The 26,732-nt window shown below is 35.2% G+C and overlaps 2 protein-coding genes across 6 annotated transcripts in view; one reads left to right on the top strand and one right to left on the bottom strand.

Annotated features, from left to right (window-relative positions):
* LOC149926794 (carboxypeptidase Q-like) overlaps positions 1 to 7,801 on the bottom strand; it is a 28,025-nt gene extending 20,224 nt beyond the window's left edge. The window contains exons 1-3 of one of the 4 annotated variants that reach the window (XM_090159471.1): positions 7,702 to 7,801; positions 4,596 to 5,453; positions 954 to 1,203 (exon numbers count right to left, since the gene is read on the bottom strand). In XM_090159471.1, coding sequence (XP_090015597.1) covers positions 954 to 1,203; positions 4,596 to 5,192 — 847 coding nt within the window. In that variant the 5' untranslated portion in view covers positions 5,193 to 5,453; positions 7,702 to 7,801. Of the gene's footprint in view, positions 1 to 953; positions 1,204 to 4,595; positions 5,458 to 7,076; positions 7,117 to 7,697 lie in introns of those variants that run through there. The other 3 variants (XM_090159470.1, XM_090159472.1, XM_090159473.1) reach the window with 3 other exon arrangements.
* Positions 7,802 to 8,644: 843 nt separating this feature from the next.
* Positions 8,645 to 26,612, top strand: LOC149926793 (meckelin). 2 transcript variants are annotated; one of them, XM_090159469.1, is made up of 25 exons: positions 8,645 to 9,051; positions 9,634 to 9,719; positions 10,236 to 10,332; positions 11,083 to 11,164; positions 11,221 to 11,287; positions 11,353 to 11,433; positions 13,133 to 13,198; positions 13,255 to 13,394; positions 13,456 to 13,558; positions 14,493 to 14,645; positions 16,488 to 16,545; positions 16,893 to 16,985; positions 19,990 to 20,125; positions 21,144 to 21,255; positions 21,319 to 21,375; positions 21,440 to 21,538; positions 21,965 to 22,063; positions 22,125 to 22,211; positions 23,098 to 23,439; positions 24,168 to 24,389; positions 24,977 to 25,210; positions 25,271 to 25,390; positions 26,043 to 26,145; positions 26,211 to 26,353; positions 26,427 to 26,612. In XM_090159469.1, the coding sequence occupies exons 1-25, from the start codon at positions 8,784 to 8,786 to the stop codon at positions 26,505 to 26,507; spliced, it is 3,129 nt and encodes a 1,042-aa protein (XP_090015595.1). In that variant the 5' UTR covers positions 8,645 to 8,783; the 3' UTR covers positions 26,508 to 26,612. The 2 variants fall into 2 exon arrangements, 1 of the variants encoding a protein (XP_090015595.1); XR_016474126.1 differs by lacking the exons at positions 26,211 to 26,353; positions 26,427 to 26,612 and having other exon boundaries at positions 25,276 to 25,390; positions 26,043 to 26,136.
* The last annotated feature ends 120 nt before the right edge of the window (positions 26,613 to 26,732 follow it).

Raw genomic sequence — 26,732 nt, 5'->3', positions numbered from 1 at the left:
TTGTGGGGGGTGAGTTGAGAAGTATGCCGGTTTTTTCTAATTTTCCTACGATGAGTGAAAAGAGCGCCAGAGAGCTTCGAAGTGTGGCCTACTAGCTACTGGAAGTAGGCTGAAACAAGCGCAAAACCAAGCAGCAGGGACTTTAAATACTGTTTAAGTTTACTTTTTTACGTTGGTTACGTCGATTTGTTTACAAAGTCCTTTTTTGATCGGTAAAAAAGGACTTTGTAAACAAATCGAGGTAACCAGCGTAAAAACGTAAACCTAAACAGTATATTAAGTCCCTGCTGCTTAGTTTTGCGCTTGTTGCAGCCTACTTCCAGTGGCTAGTAGGCCACACTTCGAAGCTCTCTGGCGCTCTTTTCACTCATCGTAGGAAAATGCGAAAAAACAGGCATACTTCTCAACTCACCCCCTACAAGTCCTTAAATTTTGGCATAATCTTTTGAATAAGTCACTAAATGAACCAAATTTTAATATCATTTAAATAAACACCCAAGCAAAATGCAATCTTCTATAGAAAAAGTCTTCTAGCTGATGGTCCACTGGGCCCATGGCGCGGGGGGGATAGCTTCGGGGGGCCCCGCTAACCATAAAAAAATTAAAATTAGGGCCCCATAGAGATTTTGCGGGGGGCCTCTGAGTTCTCAGCTACGCCACTACCTGGTACCTATTTAGACACCAGGGGGCTCTGTATTGAACTAGACCTTGATTTCGCAATATCTCTGAAATTCAGTTCGGTGATAGTTCTTCATAAAATTAATAATAATCGGTTAGGTTAATACCCAAGGCACCACTTTAGGCCCTAGTCAATCAGAGACTTTTAATGCCATTAATTCACCTTTAGTTATCGGCCTTTAATCCGGGCCACCTGAATTAAAGGCTTCAAAGGTCGCTTGACCTAAGGTGGTGCCTTGTGTATTAGCCTAGCTGATTTTTAGACAACGTCTTACCTTTCTGGGACAAACGTAACAGCATTTGGGCGTCTTCGACGGTGATGGACACTGATGGTATGGCGGTGACGTTGTCGGTGAACTCGTGTTGTCCCGTGTGGGGCGTGTACAAAGAGAAGTCCGTGCACGATGAAATCAGAGCAGCCACGCCGCCCAGTTTCGAAGCCTTCATGCCCCCATTGTAACGGTACACCACTGCTTGCCCGTAGTTTTCGTACTTGTACGCGAAAACCACAATTTTGCCCTCTACCTGCGGAAATGGTTTCAAATGTTTATCATCCCGATTAGAAAAATATCGAACGCTATAAGTATCCATAATCCTGAAACACGCATTTAAGCTCACTAAAGGGAGTAGAACCCTCCTGGTTTGGGAGGGTGTGCCTTAGCTTCTCCCTTTTGTCGCTAATGGCGCTAGTCTAGAACGATAGTAGAAACACCCAATTCTTCTATTAGAGAAAGAGTGCCCGTCCTGAAAAGGTTTGCTCACTTGAAACCTTTATTGTTTCATATTTAGTGTGTATTTTTTAAATGCACCCTTAATTAACAAATAAACAACAATATCCGAGCTATAAATTAATTATATTCATTATAGTTTTGATATTTATTCAAATATAATTTCTTAATAATGAGGTACGTAGTTTTAGATTCACGAAAGGCGCTCTACTAGATATCAGATATAGAAGCACTACATAAGCGAGAATACTTATAGAGGGATAATTGCTTATAAACCACTGTAATTCACACTATGTGTAACACTTGATTAAAAATATGCTGGGAGGGAATTATGTATTGCCACTAATCCTGAAAAGGTTGTACTCCCTTTAAGGTAGTTTGCAATGGCAGTAAATTTCCCCGCCAAAACCGCGGGGGCATACAATGATCAAAATTACCGCGTGCTTTGGGTGTAAAACCTTGGAAGAATAATTACTGGACTCGAAACCTAAGCAAAATCCCCGGTTCCACAATTTTCATCGCCCGTCAGCGCTCCTACCGAGAGAATCGCGAAATATTTCTATCCAAATACAAAACACGTGCCTTAAAATGTCAGATGACCCGCATTCCGTCGTCTGCTCCGCTGTTTTTAATAGAAGTTAGGCTTTTGGAATTTTAATAGGCTTTAGATTATTCAGTAATATTTGTATGGGAATAAAAATGAAAGGGTAATGATTTCATTACTTTAAATAGGAAGTTCACTTTAACGTTTTTGTACATATAGTTTGAGTGAAGGTTTAAATAGATTATAAATTTAAAAATGCCTAGTCGAAATGGAAATAAAGGTGTAAGCTTTGACTATACAGGGACGAGCTAAGAACGCTAGGCCTAACGACGACCGCTAATATTAAGCACATGTTAATTATTTGGATAGAAATCTTTCCAATACTTGACACAACGGCGCTGCCGTGAAAGCACCAAGCGCGCCATTTGGTTTCGGGTCCAGTAATTATTCGTCCAAGGTAAAACAGTGGTTCTCAATCTTTGTCACCTAATGGAACCCCATAAAAATTTCAGATTCAAATTTATCGGGAAACCCTCGCTTGAAAAAAAGTTCGGTATTTAAATTTTTTCTACGGAAACTAGTGGTATCATAACACAGTCCCTAGAATTTTAAATTCAGGTCCATTTGAAAATCGATAGTGTCAAATGTGAAAATTACACGACCAAAGGATGCTTTATTATAAAATTGTATTTTGCCTCTGTAATAAATTTTGCTCTTATGAAAATGGTTAATCAAATTTTGATCAATTGATTTTATCAAAAATTGGCCCGATCAAATGGTGATATAAATTTAACAAATAATTCTTTACCGATCAAATAGTGATAAAAATTATATCAAATAATTTTTTATTAAAATTTAATCAAATTTTTTTATCAAAATTAATCAAATTTTTTTATCAAAATTAATCAAATTTTTTTATCAAAATTAATCAAATATTTTTAAATTGAATCAAATATTTTTTAAATTTAATCAAATATTTTTATTAAAATTTAAACAAATATTTTTTATTAAAATTTAATCAAATATTTTTATTAAAATTTAATCAAATATTTTTCTCAAAATTAATCAAATATTTTTCTCAAAATTAATCAAATATTTTTCTCAAAATTGATCAAATATTTTTCTCAAAATTAATCAAATATTTTTCTCAAAATTAATCAAATATTTTTCTCAAAATTAATCAAATATTTTTCTCAAAATTAATCAAATATTTTTATCGAAATTTTACAAAATCTGACCTGCATGATTTTATTAAACTAGGATCAAAGTTTGATAAAAAATATTTGATTAAGTTATATTTCGATCAAAGAACACTTCTTTTTGATCAAAGTTAAATAAAATTTGCAAAATTTTATCAACCGTTTTGGTAAGGAATGTATTTCTAATGAAATTTTGATATCAGTAAAAATAAAACTTAATCAAATTCTGATTTTAGCAAGTAAAAGATTAGCAAATTCCGATCAAATGGTATTTCATCAAATAAAAGTTAATCAAATGTTATTTGAGCAAGTAAAAGTTAATCAAATGTTATTTGAGCAAGTAAACGTTTATAAAAATCTGATCAAATAGAGTTTTATCAAAATCTGATCAAATAAAGTTTTATCAAAATCTGATCAAATAGAGTTTTATAAAAATCAGATTAAATAGAGTATTATTAAAATCAGATCAAATAGAGTTTTATCAAAATCTGATCAAATAGAGTTTTATCAAAATCTGATTAAATAGAGTTTTATCAAAATCTGATTAAATAGAGTTTTATCAAAATCTGATTAAATAGAGTATTATTAAAATCAGATCAAATAGAGTTTTATCAAAATCTGATCAAATGGAGTTTTATCAAAATGTGATCAAATAGAATTTTAACAAATACAGGAAATCATTATTTATGAATTTCGCTCAGCATAGTATCTTTGTTTCCGAAATGTATTGTGAAAAATGGAATTGTGCCTACGATAAACATGTTTCAGATGAGTAATATTAGTAGTATAAGATATATATATATATATATCATATACTTCTGATATAAAACATTTTAAACACCTGTACATGTATTTAAGAAAAATAAGTAAAGTTAGAAGTACATAATACATCTCTTAAAGATAAGTACGCATCTCCTAACAGTGCTTAAACATTCATTTTAATAGCCTAGTTGAATACTTATCTCGTAAGAGACGTTTTATAAACTTTTGGTAATGTATATTTTAGGAAATAGCATGTACTTAAACTTGTTAGTTAATTGTAATTGGGGAAGAATACAGTAAAAGCCTCTTTTTTGTTCAAGCTGAACGTTTCTGTTTTAACAATTACATAATTTAATTATATTTTTCTTATTAGGCTGACACTTCCTCTAGTGCTTAAAATAATTTTGATAACCATAATATTAATAGTTAACTAAAGGGTAGTTTGGGCGCTTGCCCAACTTGTTTAGCTCCGGGGTCCGAATTAAAACGTAATAACTTAATTACTTTTAAATTTAAAATTGTCAAAATTATTTTAGGCACTAAACAAGAGGCTGTTCTACACTTAAATATTAATTTTATAAGTTAGAATACAAAATTAAAAGAGTTCAGCTTGAAATAGCGCGAAAGTAGACAAAGGCCGGAGTATTCTTCCCCCTTAAACGGAATGAAGTAAATAGCACAAACCTGATCCTTTTTGCTGTTCAAATCATCAAAATCAGTGACAACCAGAGCCTCGGCTGTGATTCCCTCCGGGGGAGTACCAACTGTCCCACCGAGACCCAGAATGGCCATCTTGTTTTGGCGGGGCTCCAACATGGTCAGCGTTTCCCGCCCCCGAACCCAATGGGGCACGGTGACCTCTTCGCCGTGGACGTTGTCCAGACCCTTAGCTTTCATTCCGTCCAACAGGAAGCTAATCGAGTCCTCCAACGCCGCGCTTCCGCTCGGCCGGGACCCGAACGAATCCACGAACTCCGTTAAACGGCGGTAGGTCTCGTGTTTGTCCACATCGAGGACGTAATCGACGATTCGATCAACCACCGGTCCGTGACTCCTGATTTCGTCCACCTGGGACTCGCTTAAGTGGCACCCTGATTCCAAGGACTTAAACTGCTCAGTGACTCCGAGGGTATTCAAACTAATCAACGCGTCGTTAGTCGCCGTGTCGTTCTCTAAGTCGTCCACTTCGATTTCGATCACTTCCACGAAGTCCGTCGAGTTGGACAAAGAGGCCCCGTGTACCGCGGTCACCGCTAGCAATAAGAATGGTATTATTATCATCGTGTTTGGAGGAGCCACGCTGCTGATTAGAAGTCTACTGGCGGATCTGTGTCGGACGAATGTTTTCGCTGGCGAATTCAATTTCTCTTTCTTCGGAGTTTTTCGCTTTCGGTGTTTTGTGAGATGGAAACGCCCATTGCAATCATAGTCCCTGTCTTTGTTTGGGTCAATTTCTAACGTATAACCTCAAAATGTAAGACAGCTTATTTGACCCTCTTATTCATGCGTTGTTCGTGTCTGTGCTGCCTCTATATCGGAAATCTATCTTAATTGAATTGAAATGATAGACTCTTTCAATTATTTATTTACTATTTGCAATTAATTACCTAATTTAGCTTTTTCTTATTATTATTTATCTTTTAATTATTTATTTAATCTTTGCAATTAATTACCTAAATTAGCTTTTTCTTATTATTATTTAATCTTTGCAATTAATTACCTAATTAAGCTTTTTCTTATTATTATTTATCTTTCATTATTTATTTAATCTTTGCAATTAATTACCTAATTTAGCTTTTTCTTATTATTATTTATCTTTTCATTATTTATTTAATCTTTGCAATTAATTACCTAATTTAGCTTTTTCTTATTATTATTTATCTTTCGTTATTTATTTAATATTTGCAATTAATTACCTAATTTAGCTTTTTCTTATTATTATTTATCTTTCATTATATATTTAATCTTTGCAATTAATTACCTAATTTAGCTTTTTCTTATTATTATTTATCTTTTCATTATTTATTTAATCTTTGCAATTAATTACCTAATTTAGTTGTTTATTATTATTAACTATTATTTATCTTTTCATTATTTATATAATATTTACAATTAATTACCTAATTTAGCTCTTTCTTATTATTATTATTTCTCTTTTCATTATTTATTTAATATTTACAATTAATTATCCAATAATTTCTTATTATTTTTTAGTTTTCAGAAATTAAATTAATTTTTAATATTTTGGTCATTTCTAATTAATAATGTTCTCAATAAGTTATCTAATTGATCGTTTCAACGTCTCACTTAGAAATGAATTTTTTATTGTATATTTGTTCTGTTGTAAATACCCCTTCTAAGAAAGCCTAGTTTATTATTTAATTAATGTTCACAATTAATTTTTAATTTTGCATTTGTTATCAAAAAATCGTTAAAAATTTATCTTATATATAAATGTATCTGTTGTAAATACCCCTTTTACGTTTAAAAAAGCCTATTTTAATTATTTGATTAATGTTCACAATTAATTTTTAATTTTGCATTTGTTATCAAAAAGTCGTTAAAAATGTATCTTATAAAAAAATTTATCTTTAAACATTCCGTCTGTTGTAAATAGTAAATACCTCTTTTAAGTTTCGACAAACCTATTTTTAAATATTTAATTATCATTCTGTACTAATTATTTAATTTTCAATTTGTTATCGAAAAATCGATTAGAAGTCTCGTTTGGAATTAAATTTATTTTTGTTAATTCGGTCGGGTGTAAACGGGGTGGACCCAAAAGCATTTCCAATTGGCGAGTGTTGGATAACTTGTTTAATTTTTTTATCATTTTTATCTTATACACAATATTTATTCGTAAGAAATTTGGTTTATCTCCCAAGTTCTTCCACTCTATCCTACATATGAATGGACTTCCTTTATTGGCAAATCTAGGAACTCACGCTCGGTTTGAGATAAATTTAAATTATTACGCAACATGCTATAGAGCGATTAAAGGGACTTTATAACGTTTTTTGGATAAAGGGCGTGGTTTCAAATTGCGTCATCTAATTGTAAGCCATATCTGATACATGGATAATTACATGAATTTTTGGGCTAAATATTACGATATCTACGTTTTTAGTTGAAATTTTTGGCAACAATAGACGAAATCAATGTTACCTGAGACAACTAAAGCGGTGGACATTTAACATTAATAATCATCAAAGTAACTTCATGATCTAATCCATAGATGGCCTAGTCTTTTTCCGTTTTTTAAAGGCGCACCCACAGATTAAAAATTATCTCGTAACTTTCGGACTTTGCACTCAAGCTCGCGCGGAAAAATCACCGTGTTAATGTACGTAGAAAAATTAGCAGTTTTCTGTCCAAGCGTTAGTTCTTAGTTGTAAAATCCGTTAAAACAGTGTTGCCATGATCTTCTTAATGTAGAAGTGGATGTTATTAGGAAAATATTTTTATGAAAAATCAAATTTTTTACAAGCGCCTTACATTACCTTTAGTGGCAGACAATAAATTTAACCTAACTCTAATCTAATAATATATAATAATAATCAGCTAGGCTAATACATAGATAACTTTATTTAGTGAACTATACCTGCCTTTCGTAGTAGTCGAAGGTAATAGTGATTTTTAGTATAAAATTGTGGGAATTTTTGTCAATTTATTGATCGTATAAGCGTTTCTTACTGCGTAATTTATATTAGGTTTTATCAGAAGTTGATAATTTACTATTTACCAAGTAATTAAGACCAATCTAGAATGTCAAAATTAAACATATACCTACGCAATTCCGTTTGCGAACGAATTTATCACTAAACAGCGTAACCGTTAACTAACCGCAGCGCGCATCAAAATTTACTTCCTGTATCACTACGCCGAAAAATTTAAAATGTAATACGTAGTTTTTGAATGTCACTATAATAATAAATTTTTATTTTTAAAAAGCATTTTCCAAAAATCAGCGGGATCCTATTCAAGCTATTAACAACAGCAGTATAGATAGATTCATATTCAATAATTTAAGTGCGTTTTTGCCTCGTGCATATTATACGTGGAAAAATTAGAAAATAAATTCAACTTTTACACAATCGAATCTTTTATTTTGACACTACATGTTTCGACGTGCCCCCACGTCATCGTCAGGTGTTAGACTAAATGTTTCTCGATCGAGTTACACAAAAAATAAATTAATTAGTGTCCACGGTATCATGTGATAGGTTTTTTTTTGGTTTATTACTATGTTGTGTAAAAGTCGAATTTATTTTCTAATTTTTCCAAGGATAGATTAATATTTAATTTAATTTTTACAGGTAAATATTTTTTACAATATTTAATTGAATATATGTTAAATATATTCATCAAAAATATTTTTTTTTACACAATAATATGAATAATTCTATACTTTAATCATTTATCTAGATAATAAAATTGCATTGATATTTTAAATTCACCAAAAAAATATTTTCAAAAACCGCGCCTAAAGTAGGGTAGCTGCTGCCATCTACAATCATCACAATACTAAAATTAAGTTTATTGATTACCAGCATTTTAATTATTATCATTCAACTAATATAACGTAAATTATTTTATTGTTTCATTAAAAATTTGTATAATTTTCAAAACGTGGTAGTTTGAAATTTTACCAAAAGATGTCGCCTCATTCTACGACCGTTCGAAAATCCCTATTTTCGGTTTTCGCAATTTTCATAGAATGAGACTTTACGAGAGCGCTTGATTATGGAATGGTCCATTTATACGCTTATTAAGTAGACGGATTACGTGTTCTGGGTTAGATGGAGTTATCGCTGCAGTCCCGTTAATTGTCGCGTGTCGACATGGCTCTAACCAGCTGCGGCAAGCGCGATTATGTTGTATGAACGTCGACCAAAAAGAAGTCTTTACATTTATTCTCCTGAAATGGTACGGGTTAGAACCGTTAGATTGACTATTATACTTTGCGTCCAATTCTACTATGCAACTCTATGCCTAGCGAAACACCCTACGTCATCTTTTCCACTGGTCAAACCCAACCTATGCTCCGAATCAGAGTATTTCGATTCTACGGAACTTCGATGCCGAGAATGCGGCGGCTTGGACGCCGATCAAAAGCAGTTTCAACGGGGAACTCCTGACGGTAAATATTGTATACACGGCGTACTTGTAATACGCGCGCTTATAGATTCAATGAACTCTGTTCTCCTTGGCTGGTTTAGCGGCTGACGCTTGCAGCTGGAACCAGCCCAGACCGGCTGGCGCCCGGATTGTACAATCAATGCGCGCTCTTTAGAAACACGTGTTATGGTGGAAACCTGGCGTGTTGCTTAGCGTTACTTTCTTGTAATACACATTTATCCCTTTTAAAATTCGACCCAATTTTTGATTTAAAATGGATTAAAATATTTAGTTATTGTTAAAGGGTCACAAAAATATTTTAAAGAGTTCAGACTTTTCCAATTAGCTCTTTCAGTTTGTATAGAGCCACGTAGCAGACAACTCGTTAAACTGCAGGATTTTCGTCTGTTAAACAGTCCTTTAATTTTGGGGTTTTTACACTTCAGAATTTTTGAGTACTTTAAATTTTATAGATAATTAAATCTTTGACACTAACAATGTAACAATATCTCTATAGATAATTATATCTTTAAGACACTAGGTACGAAGCTCTTGCGTGGACACATGAATTTTTTACCATATCTCTTTCGCGTTCTTGATCTAGGACTGTCTTGCGAATGTCGACCTCAACACAGGCTCGTGAATGGCAACAGACCAGGTGTCAATTGTCAACCATGTCAAAACGATGAGGCATGTTCTATTTTTAACAATTACAGTATTTGGTCTACTTTAAGCTAATGCCATTGAATTGGGAATAATACTGCTAGAATTACAATAACGATTTCGGTTGCCATGGTTACGCGGGACCTGTTCTGATAAGACTGTACGAAATTCATCTGCATAATTAGGTGGTAGCGCCATCTATATTTTGTATAGTTATATGGTTAAAAATAAATAATTATTAGCTAACTCACCGTAACTTGAGTTAAAAAGGATCGTGTTGACAGAATAAAATTATTTTTAAACAACTTCAAAGGTTGGTTTGTTACGAGTAATCATACATTTCAATTTCGCATCAGATTCGAGAAAAAATTCCATTGCAATATAGTTGCCACCACTAGAGACAGATGCCGCCACGGTAGAACGATAAAGTTGATAAAGTCTCCTTATTGAACGAAATTGGTCCCGCGCCAGCCAGATTTAGTTGTACCTCTATTTATTCCCAACTCAATGGCTAACACACTGTGTGTTCAACTATTTGCTTAGGTGTCTTCATTTGATGGTTGGAACTGCGTAAAATGTTCCCGTACGCACGTCCAAAACGACACCGTAGCCTGCCTACCTTGTGAACACGGAATTCTGGGTAGGTATTGCCATAACATCATCGCTGGAAGACAAGGCCTCTAGCTAAGCGCTGTCAAAGGCTCCGTTAGACTTAAGAGTATTTAAAGTGCCATACTTAAAGAAACAATATTTTAGTCTTATCTTAAGTAACATAAAAAAACATAGTTATAATAATAATAATAATAAACCACACAATCCTAAGTCAGCCAACAGCTCCCTACACTTACTATTACCGTTAATAACAATAATCAGATAGGCTAATACCCTTGACACCACCCTAGGCCGTAGTCATCTAACGACTTTTAAAGCCATTAATTCAGGTGGCGCGGGTGGCCGGGTTACAATGCGTAAGAGGGTAGTGGCAAGCTCTTCAAGTCACGCGAGGCAACAGCTCCCTAAACTTACTATTACCGTTAATAATAATAATCAGCTAGGTCAATACCCTTGACACCACCCTAGGTCGTAGTCATCTAGCGACTTTTAAAGTCATTAATTCAGGTGGCCGGGTTACAATGCGTAGGAGGGTGGTGGCAAGCCCTTCATGCCACGCGAGCCAACAGCTCCCTAAACTTAATATTGCCGTTAATAATAATAATCAGATAGGCTAATACCCGACTTTTCATTGGCTGTTGTTCGGCCAATAGACGAACAGTTTTTCTCGTACACGTATTATTTTCGACCACGTGTTAGTGACAATGTCGTGGGCGGAGCTTAAAGTTCTGCCCCTTCGAGACCATAACTAACTATATCAAATTAAATCTTTTTCAAGTGGAAAGACTTGAAAATTCCACATGGAAACAGCTATGTGTTCCATGTCCAAGTTCTACTTGGCCAGATTCAACCGGAAAGAGGTGAATATTAAAATAATCAAATTTCACATTAAATTGATTAACATTAAATTTATTAGATGTGTACAATGCCCGTTGGATTTTCAAATTGCATCTGCGGGAAACTGCACTTGTCCCCCTGATAAAGTAATTTTTTCACATATATATTATATTAAATTAAATTAAAATGAGCTTAAAATATATTTAATTAGTATGTGATAAGTGGCGGTTCTTGCGTTCCTATTTTAAATTTATTACCTCCGACTGGTGCCTGGTCCACTGTCTCTTTCGAAGTGCGTTTTTCAAGTATTTATACAATCAGAAGTATATAAGATACCCCTTTACGAGATAAGTATCCATCTCGGCCATTAAAATGAAAAGTGTAATTTCGCAGGCCCGAAGCAGATTCCAATTTCCCGCCAAACCACGGATTTTAGAACTACACTGCGTAGGGATAGCAGGAATCCATACCTCTACTTGGTATGCTTATCTGGGCGTATCGCGTATGGTAAGATCACTCTGACGGCTTTGGCCCCGCCTACGAGATAAAAAAATCCCCGCTAACGTTGTTGTTTGTTAAGTTAACATAGTGACGTCAAAAAAACCGTCAGCCACATCGAGACGAAAATCTGCCGCGATAAGCATTCCAAGTAGAGGTATGGATTCCTGGGGGTATTGATAAACCAAATTTCCCTGCTGCACTTGTTTTAGAAACTCGGTACACAATGTATTTCGACCGATTTCGACCCGCACTATTTTTTTACGAAACTACTTTTATAAAATCAGCTATAGCCTGCGATTGTAAATATTTAAAGTGCCTAATATCAGCAGTATTCATAGCTTGCTCGTTTGTGCGGCTTTTGTTCGTTGCCATGGTAACGCGTATAGGTCAGCCATGACATTAAGACACCCATGGCGGTCACGTGATTGTTTCGCAAGATAGGGTGGCGTTTTGCCACGTGATCTGTGACGTGATAGTAATATCATGGCGGCCGTTTTAAGGCGGGGCTTATTTATGGCGTATGCCGACGACGCTACAAGCAAGCACCCAATAAGCAAGGGCGTATCGAGGATTTCATTTTGGGTGGGCTGCAAACGTCTCGCCGCCCTTGAGACTCAAATGGAACGCCCCCTCGATCCAAGCCCCTCCTACTAAATACGCCCTTGAGTAGTCGTAGCTTGCTCGTGGGTGCGGCTTTTGTTCGTTGCTATGGTAACGCGTGTATTACGTCCACGACATTAAGATGCCCATGGTGGTCACGTGATTATTTCGCAGGATCGTGTGGCGTTTCGCCTCGTTATCTGTCACGTGAAAATAGTGTTGTAAGTCGAAAAATTACCAAAATTTTCCGTATTTTCCGAAAAAAAAACAAAAAGTTTTAATTCCATGATTAGTCTAATATTGTTTACAAATTTAAATAAAGCGGCATTTTCGCCTCATTTTTTCGAATCTGAAAGTAAAACTAAACCTCTAGATTAGCTTTAAACTGATTAACAATGTAACGCTATTAATGTTTTGTAGTATCTTTACTGATATTAGACATTTTATATCGATAAAAAGTTAAAAACATTAAAAACCTTTAAAATATAATTTATTTTTAAATTTTTTATTTTTCCGGAAAATTAACAACACTTTAACCGCGTTCACACTAGACACTTCGGAACCGTTTTTAAATGGTTTCGAAAGATAAAATTGAACCTCTTCGGTGTCGATTGTATTAATAGCCATACAATAAATACATTCGACAGCAAAATTTTACGGTTTGATCTTTCGAAACCGTTTTAAAACGATTTCAAGGTGTCTAGTGTGAAGGCGGCTTACGTGAAATTGATGTCATGGCGGCCGTTTCAAGGCGGGGCTTAGCTCTGACGTATGACTACCCAATACGGAGATTAACACTTCTTTCGTGAAATAGATTTTATATGCTTCTGATATAATTAAACGATATTAACAAGGCAGTCTGAATAAAATTATGTTATATTTTAACGTAGAATGGGGTGAAAATGAAATCAGCCTTTTTTCAAGAACATTTGCAAGCCGCTCTCTATAACTGCCAAGTATTTGAAATTAAATAATTTAAACGAAAATAAATTTTAATCAATTACTTATTAAGGTGTTGAAAAATATTAGCGCTTGCCACGTATTAGCCAATTTGTGCGTACTCTCTCACTATAAATTAAACAGTGAAAGAGACGATTCAATGGCTTGTGATAAATACTTCGAAATGACCGCAAATACTGACCATAACGAATGGTAAGTTAATTACGATGTAATTTGAGAAATTGTACTAAATTGTAATTTTGTTTTTACCTAGGCCACAAAATCTACCCTGGCTATTTTACACTGAGGAAAACGCCAAAGAAATATTAACGAAAAAGAACGTTAATAATAAATTTACCTTTAATTCTGAAAAAAATGTAAACTACATTTAGAACAGATCGAAGCAACTGAGAACAATAAAACGGATATCCTTACGTACTCGAGGGGCATAATTAATAATTTAATCTGATTTAATCATTTTTAATCTTTGTACAGCCAAAGCTACAGATTTAATTTTAATCTAATCTAATCATGATTTAATCATTTTTAATCTTTGTACAGCCAAAGCTACAGATTTAATTTTAATCTATTCTAATCATGATTTAATCATTTTAATCTTTGTACAGCCAAAGCTACAGATTTAATTTTAATCTAATTAATCATGATTTAATCATTTTTAATCTTATTACAGCCAAAGCTACAGATTTAATTTTAATCTAATCTAATCATGATATAAGCATTTTAAATCTTTGTACTGCCAAAGCTACAGATTTAATTTTAATCTATTCTAATCGTGATTTAATCATAGGGTGTCCTCATAATCATTGGAGTTAGCAGCCCATTGGACGTACTCTTTTTTTTAATTTTGGGGGTGGAGCTAAATTGAGCATTATGTCGTAGACGCCATCTTTGGTTGAATAAGATAAACAGTCATAAAATTATATTGTAAATAAATAAAATATATTAATAATATTTAATTTAGAATTATTTAGAATTATAAGAATAATATAAATAATTTATAATACTTAGTATGTAAATTATGTCTTTATATTTAATATATTTCCAATAATTATTATTTGAATTAGAGTTTAACTTGTTTAATAATTAAAATAAAAAAATATTTTTGTAGTCCCATTTTAGACAACAGGTGGCGCCACGAAATATTTAGTAGGAAAGTCCAAAAATATAAATAGTAGAACATGCCTTCAGACCCCAATGCTATATTCGTTGGTTCCTAATTGCTTCGATCTGTTCTTGCCTGCATTTAATTTGATACTAATTTGAGAGTATTAATTGTTCGATATGGATTAGGCGTCAAGACTTAATCTAGTTGCCACCACCTATAGTTTCAATGGTACCTTCTTGGACATGTTCCCTTTAACGGCCTCGACGCTGGATCCGTGTGGAGCAGTTTCTCAACGATCTGAAAGTGATTTCGTATTTGGCGTTAGACGTTCTTATAAGGTATAAATTACGCCATCTGAAAGCGCTGGCAATGCAATACCAAGATTTAAGCTGGTTTCACACTCGACGGAAAATATGACGGAAAGACGATAATAAACGCCGAGCTGAAAATTGATTCCCATTCGATATACCGCTAACGTTCAACTTTACGCTGCTAATTTTCCGTCGAGTGTGAAACCAGCTTTAAGCCTACCTTTAACGTTGCAACGTCGAGCGTCGACGCACAAAATTGTATTACGTCTAAAGGCTGGTTTTCACTAGAGTAAAAACACGTCGATCCGAAATATTCCCGTTCGGCGTTTTTGCTACGATGGTGAGCGCCAACGTTCAAATTCCTCGTTAGGCCTAAAGGCTGGTTTTCGCTAGGGCAAAAACGCCACAGCGGTGAGCGTCAACGGAAAAATATTGTATTAGGCCTAACGGTAATTTTTCGCGTCGACGTTCACCGTCGTGGCGTTTTTCCTTAGTGAAAACCAGCCTCAAAGCAATATTTTTGCGTCGATATTCACCGTCGCGGCGTTTTTGCTACGATGGTGAGCGTCATCGTTTAAATTCCTCGTTAGGCCTAAAGCAATATTTTTGCGTCGATGTTCACTGACGCGGCGTTTTTGCTAGTATTGTGAGCGTCATCGTTTAAATTCCTCGTTAGGCCTAAAGCAATATTTTTGCGTCGATGTTCACCGACGTGGTGTTTTTGCTACAATGGTGAGCGTCATCGTTTAAATTCCGCGTTAGGCCTAAAGCCCCATTTTCATGCTCGCTGGTAGCGGGTAAAAATCGACAAAATCCGTTTCCGCTACACGCTTTTTCACTTTCCGCGTCGATCTGTTTCAAACAGATATTTTAGATTAATTTTCACGCTTGCGAGTGGCGGATGCGAATTTTGACGATTTTTATCCGCTACCAGCGAGCATGAAAATGGGCCTTAAGGCAATATTTTTGCGTCCATGTTCATCGACGTGGTGTTTTTGCTACAATGGTGAGCGTCATCGTTTAAATTCCCCGTTAGGCCTAAGGCAATATTTTTGCGTCCATGTTCACCGACACAATGTTTTTTCTTCGATTGGACGGCGTCAACGTTAAAATTCCTCATAAAGCTTGTTTTCCACTGGCGCGCGCAACGACGCGTTTCTAAGCTTTGAAACGTTCAAACGTTTTTACGCGCATAAAGAAAATAACATTATGACCAGCGTTGCCAGGTCCCAAAACTGAAATTATAGTATCGAAGCCCAAAAATTATCGAATTTTCTAAAAAATTATAGTACACAAGTACGGCCAACTTTGATTACTCGCTATAGCATGGTAGCACTTTATCATAGTTTGCCGTTACTAACATATTTCGTTTTCGTTAGGCTGCAACACGCTTGATTAGTCAAGTCGGTCGTATTTTCGAGTACAAACTAAACACTCCAAGGAGTATAATATTTAAATTCTTAGCCAACTAGGAGTAACATAAGAAACTGGAGACGCCGTTCTTATGTTAACAAAAAGAACTTTCTACTATTTCTTAAATAATCGCACAAATATCGGAACTATAGTACAATTATCGCTAAAAGCGTACTATATAGTACGCGATTGAAAATATAGTACGGAAAAATTCGAAAGGTAAAATTATCGAAATGTACCATAATTATAGTACGGTTGGCAACGCTGATTATGACGCGCGCTAGTGGAAAACAAGCTTTAGGCCTAAGGTAATTTTTTGCGTCGACGATCGACTTTGTGACGTTTTTGCCGTGGTGAAACCAACTATTTACGTTTGCCCTGCCGTCGCTAGCGCTATCGGGTAACATCTTGTCGCTTTTATAATAACAATACTTTACACTAAACTCTTTTAAACAGTGCGATTTGAAGGTTAAAAATTTATGGGACAGTTCCAAGTTGATTTTTTACGAAATTTGTATCCTTTTATATATATGAAATAGACCGATTCACAATTTGCTTACAGAGCAACAAATGTTTAGAGTGGAGCCATTTGGAGTTAAATTTTAATGCTTTTATTGATACTAGATGGCGCCAATTTGAACGTTTTGGAGGGAAGGGAATAAGTACTAACTGATTTATAAACAAAAACCATTTTTAACACTATTCTAAGGGGATGTTTTTATTATTATTTATTATTTAATAGATAATTTAAAAGATGTACGTTTCGGGTTGCTGGCGCCATCTTATTTGACTTCGGGTATTTAAAAATCGGCTTCCAATGGCGTTGCACCCTTAAGTTTTTCCTTAACATTGAATATTCAGTTTTAGTAAATTATAATAACGAGAAACCCTACCTTTATCCCGTTCCAGTATTAATTAAAACTTTAAATAATAAAGGAAGTTTTGTAAATAGAGGTAAATTATCATTATCAATTTTTTTTTATATTGATGGAGAATGACTGCGCTGGACAATTTTTACAGGTTCCAAAGTGGTATTTAACAGGTGATAAATTATGTGGTAAATAATGATATGTAAATTAAAATAGAACTATGGTATAAAATAGTAAAAGTGGTAAAAAATGGTAGATAATAGTATATAATATATTTCCACGAACTATTTACAGTATCATAAGTTATTAACTTATGACAGTATTTAAATCTGAAATCTACATATAAGGACATAAAACCATTAAGATTTAGAACAGGTCTTGTAGAGTAATTAGAATAAAGTTTAATAAGAACTATTGTTGATAATATATTCCTTTTTTTAGTGATTTTCTTGATTTCACATATAATATTTACCATTATTTACCATATTTAGCATATTTATGATTACTTACCATATTTAGCATATTTATGATTACTTAGCATATTTATGATTACTTACCATATTTAGCATATTTATGATTACTTACCATATTTAGCATATTTATGATTACTTACCATATTTAGCATATTTATGATTACTTACCATATTTAGCATATTTATGATTACTTACCATATTTAGCATATTTATGATTACTTACCATATTTACCATTATTTACCATTTTTACCATAAATTACCATATTTATCATTATTTACCTTATTTACCATATTTATCATTATTTACCATATTTACCATATTTACCATTATTTACCATATTTATCATTATTTACCATATTTACCATTATTTACCATATTTATCATTATTTACCATATTTACCATATTTATCATTATTTAACTTATTTACCATATTTATCATTATTTACCATATTTACCATTATTTACCATATTTACCATACTTTACCACATTTACCATTGTTTACCATATTTACCATACTTTACCATATTTACCATTATTTACCATAATTTACCATATTTACCATACTTTACCATATTTACCATACTTTACCATATTTACCATATTTACCATTATTTACAATATTTACCATATTTACCAATATTTACCATATTTACCAATATTTACCATTATTTACCATATTTACCATATTTACATATTTACCATATTTACCATTTTTTACCATATTTACCATATTTACCATTTTTTACCATATTTACCATATTTTCCAATATTTACCATACTTTACCACATTTACCATTGTTTACCATATTTACCATACTTTACCATATTTACCATTATTTACCATATTTACCATACTTTACCATATTTACCATATTTACCATATTTACCATACTTTACCATATTTACCATACTTTACCATATTTACCATATTTACAATATTTACCATATTTACCAATATTTACCATATTTACCATTATTTACCATATTTACATATTTACCAATATTTACCATATTTACCATTTTTTACCATATTTACCATATTTACCATTTTTTACCATATTTTCCAATATTTACCATTATTTACCATATTTACCATATTTACCATTATTTACCATATTTACCAATATTTACCATATTTACCATTTTTTACCATATTTTACAATATTTACCATATTTACCATTATTTACCATATTTACCATTATTTACCATATTTACCATTATTTACCAGTGGTATGCTCAATATTCCAAAAAGTGGTATTTTTGGAACACTGCGTTTCTCCCAAAACCGGTCACGCTCTAGAAATAGGAAAATCACGACTAATTTTAGTTCCATGTAGACAAACTTGGCGTCGCTGAAATAGATTTCCGGCGTAGTTTCATAGAGAAGCTTGAGCGTTCACGTTCAAATTTGACAAAATAGCGCCGTTGTTGTCGGTTCAATGCTTAGGCTTAGCAAATCTTAGACCTTTTATTTTTGAAATTGGTCCTTTAAAATTTGAAGTAACGGTAATTAAACATTATGTTAAGTAAAAATAACCAGTAAGCCGCATTTGACTGAGTTATCTCCCCACTGAGTAACGGGAGTTTCCCACGAGTTCTTCGGTTTCCCCTTTCCATAAAAACTTGTAGAAGTTAACGGTAATTGTTAGCTGTTGGCTCACGTGGCATGAAGGGCTTTCCACCACCCTCCTATATACGCGTTGTAACCCGGCCACCTGTTTAAAAGGAATTATAAGTCGCTGGATGACTGGTGCCTAAGGTGATGCCTTGTTTATTAGCCTAGCTGATTATTAATTATCTAATCTTAACCTAACTTTCTCTGTAGCGGCGCTAAGGTTTTTTCACAGGAGGGCTAATTATTTTGTGGCCCCTAAGAATTTTGTGGCCCTTACAACCATGGAGTGTAGCTACACTCCATTTTACAAATTTAGTGACCCCTTATAAATTTTCCAGGAAGCGAGAAGAGCAAGGTCGTTTTCTTGGTTCGGCTCTCGTCGCGTTTACTGGACCCCTATATGACCTTATATCCGACCTAGAGGGGACACGTGCATGCCCAGGGTATTTCCCTAAATTTCCTTTCTTTTCTTTCTATTGTCCATTCAACTTTCTCTCAATTTCCGCTCCCTTCCTCCCGAATCTATCTGTTTATGGTCTACTATCTTATTGAGTAAACAGAAAAAAATTTCTTGGCAATAAAACAAATTTCTAGAGATAAAGAAAATTCATAAATTAAAATACGTGGCCTCTTAATTATAAATATGTGGCCCTTTTAATATAAATATGTGGCCCCTCTCAGAAATGCAGGGGGGCTAAATCCCACTTCAGCCCACCCTTAGCGCCGCTACTGAACTTTCTCGCACGTACTGTTGCCTAAGCGCCGACTAAGCCTCTCATAGTGATAGTTGAACAGAATTCTTGAGGCGCTTCGAAGCGGCTGGTGTACCTCAGAAAGCCTTCAGATTTAGGCCACGCCTACCCTGTCAAAATATCGGGAACAGTGAGTTCCCTTAGATTCTTCGTCCGTTTTTCAACAAAGTCATTCTCCCTAAATTTTAATAAATATAACCATGTACTATAACTATAGTAAATTAAATATCTTAAATTAAATAGGAAGTGACAAATCAAATTGGCAATTAACCAGAAGGTTTTTCCTCACCGATCCCGTTACGGGTATTGAATTGGAACAGGAAAACGAATCAAACGATCTCGCCAAAGTTTTCCGTTACACTAGTCGACTCTCAATAAGGTTACACCTGGAAATTACATATTTATACACTAGGAATGTCTAAGAACCCATTGCCACCTTGAGAACCGGGCGTGGCTTACGTTAATTATTAAATTATTAATAAAGATTAAATGGTGTATCGTATTCGAGACAATAGGCCTTTCTATAAAGTAACATTGGCATTCTTGTTTAGATGTATTGGGCGCGTCACTCGTGACGTAGAAGTGACGTTTCACTATGATAGCCAATAGAGTGTTGTCGTCTGAAACCCTGCGACGTCACCATTGTAATTTGCCTATTGATAAAAAACGGTAACTGTCATGGCGGCCACTATTAACACTACAGCTGTGACGTGACAAGTTTTCAAAATCGTATCAGACGACAACACTCTATAGACGATAGCATAAACTCTATTTATGTCTTATTCAACTTGTTAAAAAATTCCACGCGCGTCTTGATATTTTAGCGTAAACGGGCTCGAGCGATTTCGCGCGTGCTCCCTGAAATAAAAAAATGCACGAGCATTTTACACTAAAATATTAAAGAGCGCGTGGAACATTTTTAACAAGTTGAACAAGACACGAATTAAAATTCGACGAGTCGCCCCTTTTTATAAAGATCTAACCTTCAAAACTGAACTGAACTCCTACGTGTCTCGTGACGAAAGCGATACATTAAAACAAGTTCGGCAAGCGTAATGACTTTATAGAAAGGCTTATTAAGGCTTAAAAGGCCAAACCAGCGTTTGAAAAATTCGGCCCAACGCCCAAATTTAGAACGTGGTAGCAAATACTACCAATCCTGTTTTTGGAACTAGCGCGGGAAATTGGTCAAATTCAAACACTGTTGTGGCCCTTTAACATCGAATCAGTACAGACTTTAACGTAACACAGCGTGAACGAAAATCTCGCTCTTAAACCATGCCCATTTCCACGATAATCATCAGGGCCACCGTTGTCTGCCTTAGACATTCCTAGTGTATTTATAATTTCCTGTTTACACTGTATATTTATCAAAACTTACGCCCTTATAACTATAGAGTTACCGTTCAGGATGAGGAAGATAGCGTTGGGGCGATATATCCACCGTTACTAATTTTGGAACACAGTGAAGTGACCTTAGATGATTACAAATTAAACGTTTTAATATCTGTAAGTCTTTTAATTTTTCAAAACGAAGTTTGACAATTCGTAATATCTTTATTCTACATATAGTCTCATTTTTCAATTTCCTACGAAATGGATCAAACCGGAACCCTGTCTAACATATCCGTAAGGAAATTAGTAATTTTTAATCAATACAAATTCATTTTTCATTCATTTTTTGTTTATTTAGATTTCATTGGGTGTGATATCCGTTTTGGCTTTATTTTACACTTTCTTTCAAACTTGGGGTTGGGGCAAAAGGTCAGCCAAGCACAAGATTGATATTTTGGTACGTTTCCCCAATGAAATAGACCGATACACAAGATAGACGATCCTTTCAAAGGAGTAACGCCATTAGAGGTCGATTTTTAAATACCAGAAATCTTAACAGATGGCGCCAACAGTTAGAAATGTGGATATTTTAAATTATCCAAAAACCGATGAATATTTCCATGCGTTTTGTTTTTATAAATCTATGTTCATAGTTTTTACATGAAGCATCGCTTAAAATTAGGGTTAGAATATTATTTTCATAATAAATAAATATTTATATCGCTCCAAAATGTTTAAACTGGCGCCATCTAGTATAAATTAAAACATTAAAATCGAACCGCTAAGGGCTTTGCTTTAAGTGATGGTTTCCCTGTAAGCATTTTGAGAATCGGTCAAATGTTATAGTTAATTAATAGAATAACTGTGCCTATGATATTTTTAGGGTGTCTTTAGATTTGTGATATTTGCCTGTGGTAACTTGGCGGATACTTTTCTCCTAGTGATTCTTTGCGCCGCTTTAAATTGGCTAGTTATGTTCAAGGTATATTTTTCTCTATTCATTACTACGTGTATTAATTTAATTAATGTTATATATAATTTAGTGCCAATCCATTGTCCATCTTTTACTGCCAACGAAAGCTCAATCAAAACAATTGATGTTGTTCATAAGCGCCGCATTTGCCATGAAAGTACGGACGACTTTGTCCATTCTCTCATGAATGTAGATGTACATAGATCTTGGACGAAGAATTACTGGACCCGAAACTAAATGGCGCGATTGTTGCTTTAGGCAGCGCCGCTTGTAGCGCCGTAGTGTTAAGTATTGGAAAGATTTCTATCCAAATACTAAACACGTGCCCAATATTAGCGGACGACGTTAGGCCTAGCGTTTACAGCTTGTCACTGTCGTCAAAGCTTACACCTTTATTATTCCCATTTCGACTAGGCGTTTTTAAATTTATAATCTATTAAAACCTTCATACAAACTATATTTGCAAAAACATGAAAGCGAACTTCCTATTTAAATTAATTAAATCATTACCCTTTCATTATTATTCCAATACAATTATTACTGAATAATCCAAAGCCTATTAAAATTCCAAAAGCCTCACTTCTATTAAAAACAGCGGGTCATCTGACATTTTTACGCACGTGTTTTGTATTTGGATAGAAATATTTCGTGATTCTCTCGGTAGGAGCGCTGACGGGCGATGCAAAATTGTGGAACCGGGGATTTTACTTAGGTTTCGAGTCCAGTAATTATTCGTCCAAGCTAGGATCACCTTACTGTGTTTTGGTTGTCAAAGGGGAAGGACTAAAATTATATATTTTTATGACGCTAATATGCCGCTCTCCAATTGGTCTAGCTGCGGCATTATTTTCCCTCTCTGCGCGAGAGACAAACTCTGGCCATACGCGTTATTTCATTCCCGCTACGCAATAGTGACAACGCAGGGGGGCGGAGCGTTAAGTCCTGCCCCCGCGTCAGACTGATGCCTTGAAGGGTGTAGCGACATCTATATTCAGGGGTTACGTGAAAAAATTTCAAGTAATGTAATTGAATGTGAATTTCAGTGCATTCAACTCTTGGACATTTTGATCCACCAATGTTCTTCGAACATATTTTTCATCGACTGGGAACGGCCTCGTTCCAAAACGACCACTAACAACACCCGTCGTCAGTCTGTTAAAATTACCGACGAAACGGCCATGGGCGAAGGCTCGTCTAACGTTTCGGGGTCCATCTCGGCGTTGGGCCGCACCATCTCCAGATCCTCTTTAACGGAGAGAAGCAACGAAATCAGTGGTGCCAGCATTTGGAGAGTTTATTTCGTAGCCAGTGGATGGACGGAATTGCAAACTTTGAGAAGAGTCTGCCCCAGTTTCCAATTATTCACGACCCTTTTCTTTTTAAACGTAAGTACAATATGACTTGGACAACCTCAAGGGCTGGTTTTCCTTAGCGCAATAACGCCAGAGAGAATTTAGATCACGTGGTATTGTGAGCTACATTCTGAACCCATCTTTCTTCTCCCTATCTAAATTCTCTCTGATAACGCTTCGACGCAAAAGAAGTATGCTTGGTTTCCACTGAACTTTGGCATCGACGCAAAAATATTGCAAACTGGCCACCTCGGCGGATTGGGTGGCCTGCTGGGGGGCGGCGGGTCTCCGTATGAGGCGCAGTGGTCCTGTTTCCCGGCCTTTTGGAGCACACCGGGATCTCCGGTGCCAGCTGTGTGCCCGTCGTTCCCCTTTAGGAGCTCTCTCCAAAGGGTATGACTCTTTACCTACGTAGGTAGAGTGTCGGTTGGAGTTGCTACAGCATCCACTCTTAATCCCACTGCTGTGTGCGAAGTGGGGATTGGTCGTCCCATTGCTGCACCTTCTGCTGGGTTGAGTGGCTTGCGTCAATGGTGCGACCATCAGTAGTAGGGTACTCCATGCTGGATTTGTCACCTGTCCGTGCTAGGTGGACGCTGGCGTAGGGCACTATGATGATAGACCTCCGGTGGTATGGTCTATAAATTCTGACACACTATCCTTGACCAAATAAGCTAGGGGGCCATTGCGTTAAGGGGAATGAACCCCCTTGGGGCGTCCCGAACTTCAATTCATTTGAATAAAATATTGATATTTTTCAGGTGGTTGGATTCGAAACTCTATCCTTATCCGACCCATTTTCAAACTTCAACAGAGAATACTATCAGCGTTATACGCCATATAATTTGATATGCCGATTCGCAATTGGCGCATCTATATATTTGCTGGTGGCGTTTTTGCAATTAACGGTGCATAAAGTCATTTTCGAGAGGTTCTTCGAAGATAAGCTCCAACAGTTTGTCGATTTGTGTTCAGTTAGCAATGTATGTTGTACTTTTATGATCAATTAGATCTAAGTCTATAATTATCAAGGTTCGTCAATATGCGTAATGTAATTGATACTTTAATAATTAAAAATCAGTTAGGCTAATACCCAAGGCAGTTCAAATTAGACGCAAAAAATGGTGCTAGGCCTAACGGACAGTTTTTGCGTCGACGCTCAACAAAGATAATATAAACCTCGTAACCTAGATTTACCCATTTCCTGCCGGAAAAAATTAGCTGCATAATTACCATGGTAACCAACTAATGGCAACTATAGATAGCGCCCTACAGCAGCCGATGAAGGTCACATGCCGGAAATGGGTAATCGGAAAGCTCTCTCGCGGCCAACTTTGATCACAGTTGGCCGTGGCTCTCTGAATTCGAATCTAGGGTACGGAGTTCTTTATTATCTTTGGTTGTGGTTACCCATCTCTCAACCCACTCGAGTCTCGGACACCAAAAATGTGTGGTAACTCTATAAATGGTTCTCAGTAAAGATTTAGCACACTTATGGGAAAAATAATTATAGACTTATGGTAAGATTCTAGTCAGAGTTGTGACTAAACCCTACGTCTTACTACTGTAGGTGAGCGTCTTCATAATGACCATGGTTAAGTACGGGTATTACATTCATGGTCGATCGACGCATGGCAGAGCCGACATCAATATGAAAGAGATGCACGAACATTTGAGAAGAGAGGAAGAAGATTTGTGCGGACATCGAGGACTTTTGCCCAATACGGAGCAGCAAACGTTTCAAATGTCCCTCCCCGAGGGTGTTTACGAACAGTATCAACGACTGCTTATGCCTCTGCGCACCGTAAATACTTACACAATCTTTTAAAGTTAATCGTCAATTTAATTAGAATTAATATGCCAGTATAGTCAAACGTCAGACCGGATGCAAGGAGCTGGTGGAAGATTATCCAAAGTTGATATCGACCGTGTTGTTAACACATATCTCATGATGAATAAATTTTTATCAGGCTTTATTGATCATGTAAGTATTGGTTATTTATTACCATAAGTTTGTAATTACGTTCCATAAGTGTGTCAGTGTTTTGTGACGTCGTACCATAAGTAACATAATATCAATAAGTATGACAATTAACGATATTTACAACCAAACTGATTTTCATAAATATTGTGTAATCAAGATGTTTTCTCAGCACAGAGCCCTCTAGTGTCTAAAATATGCGAGACTTCCGCTAAGCCTAAATATCTGGTTTCCGATAGATAGGCGGAATATTAGGCTAAAATGATAAAAATTAAAAAAGTTTTTCTCGGCGCCACGAGCTTATGTTTTTTTTTTCACGCGTGATTCGCACGCGGGCTTCCAAACAAAGCCAAAGCTCCCCCGCGACTCCAGAACGTGCTCTCCGATATTAGGCTTAAGTTTTTATCAAAACGTAGTCATCCAAAACGGTAAGTCGCGAGTCCAAGTCACAGCTTGAAGAGAGTATCAGTGCCGAAAAAAGGTTCGGTTAGAAAATTAGCATTAAAGCAATAGGAAGTGTCATACTTATGGTTATTATGTTACTTATGGTCGTACTAATGTCAACTTAGGGAACTGGCATACTTATGCGAAAAATAATTATGAACTTATGTTATTACTTGTGAAAACGTTTGGACTGTAATTGTTACCATTTCAGGCGTTCAAAGACTTAGATTATGTCATTAGAGATAGGTTACTGTTGGAAAATATACTTGATGTTGAGTTTGCCGAAGTCACAGATAAGGGAATTTTTTACAATGGTATGTTTTGTTTTTCAAATGGTCAATATTGGTAAAATCAGTGTGATATTTTTAATTTTTAATAGATAATGGTCATTCATTCGATGAAGCTCTCTTATGTGGACAAGAAAGTACATTAATAGTGTTTGAAGTGTTGCTGTTTGCGGTAATTGATTCTATGTCTCAGAATTTCGTTACGGCTGCTGTTTTTACTTATTTTGCCTCAAAAGTAAGTAATACGTTGGTAAAATTAGAAGGATAATTGAAAATAATTGAAAAAAATATGTTTATTTATGGAAAAGGTCATTCAAGCGATTAGGAAGAGTGTTGGACGTCGAAATTTAGTTCGCAAGGCTCTAATTGACGAGAGATTTTTGTGTTAGTCCTAATGAATTGTGTGAAATTAACTAGTTTTTAACGTGTTCACGTTTTTTGTCTACGTTTCAATTTTAAACTATTTAAATACTTTTTATTAAAATATATTTACAAACTTGACTTTTGTTATTCTTCTTTATAATTTGAATATCGCGCCTAAGTATGTCATTGGATATACTCAAGGTACGGTTTTTAGTTTCGTTTTGCTCTTGTAGATGGCAGCACTCGTCACT

Source organism: Leiobunum rupestre, chromosome 9 (genome assembly GCF_980474605.1).
Source record: "Leiobunum rupestre chromosome 9, qqLeiRupe1.1.hap1, whole genome shotgun sequence".
NCBI lineage: Eukaryota > Metazoa > Arthropoda > Arachnida > Opiliones > Sclerosomatidae > Leiobunum > Leiobunum rupestre.
This window is presented reverse-complemented; position numbering and strand designations above follow the sequence as displayed.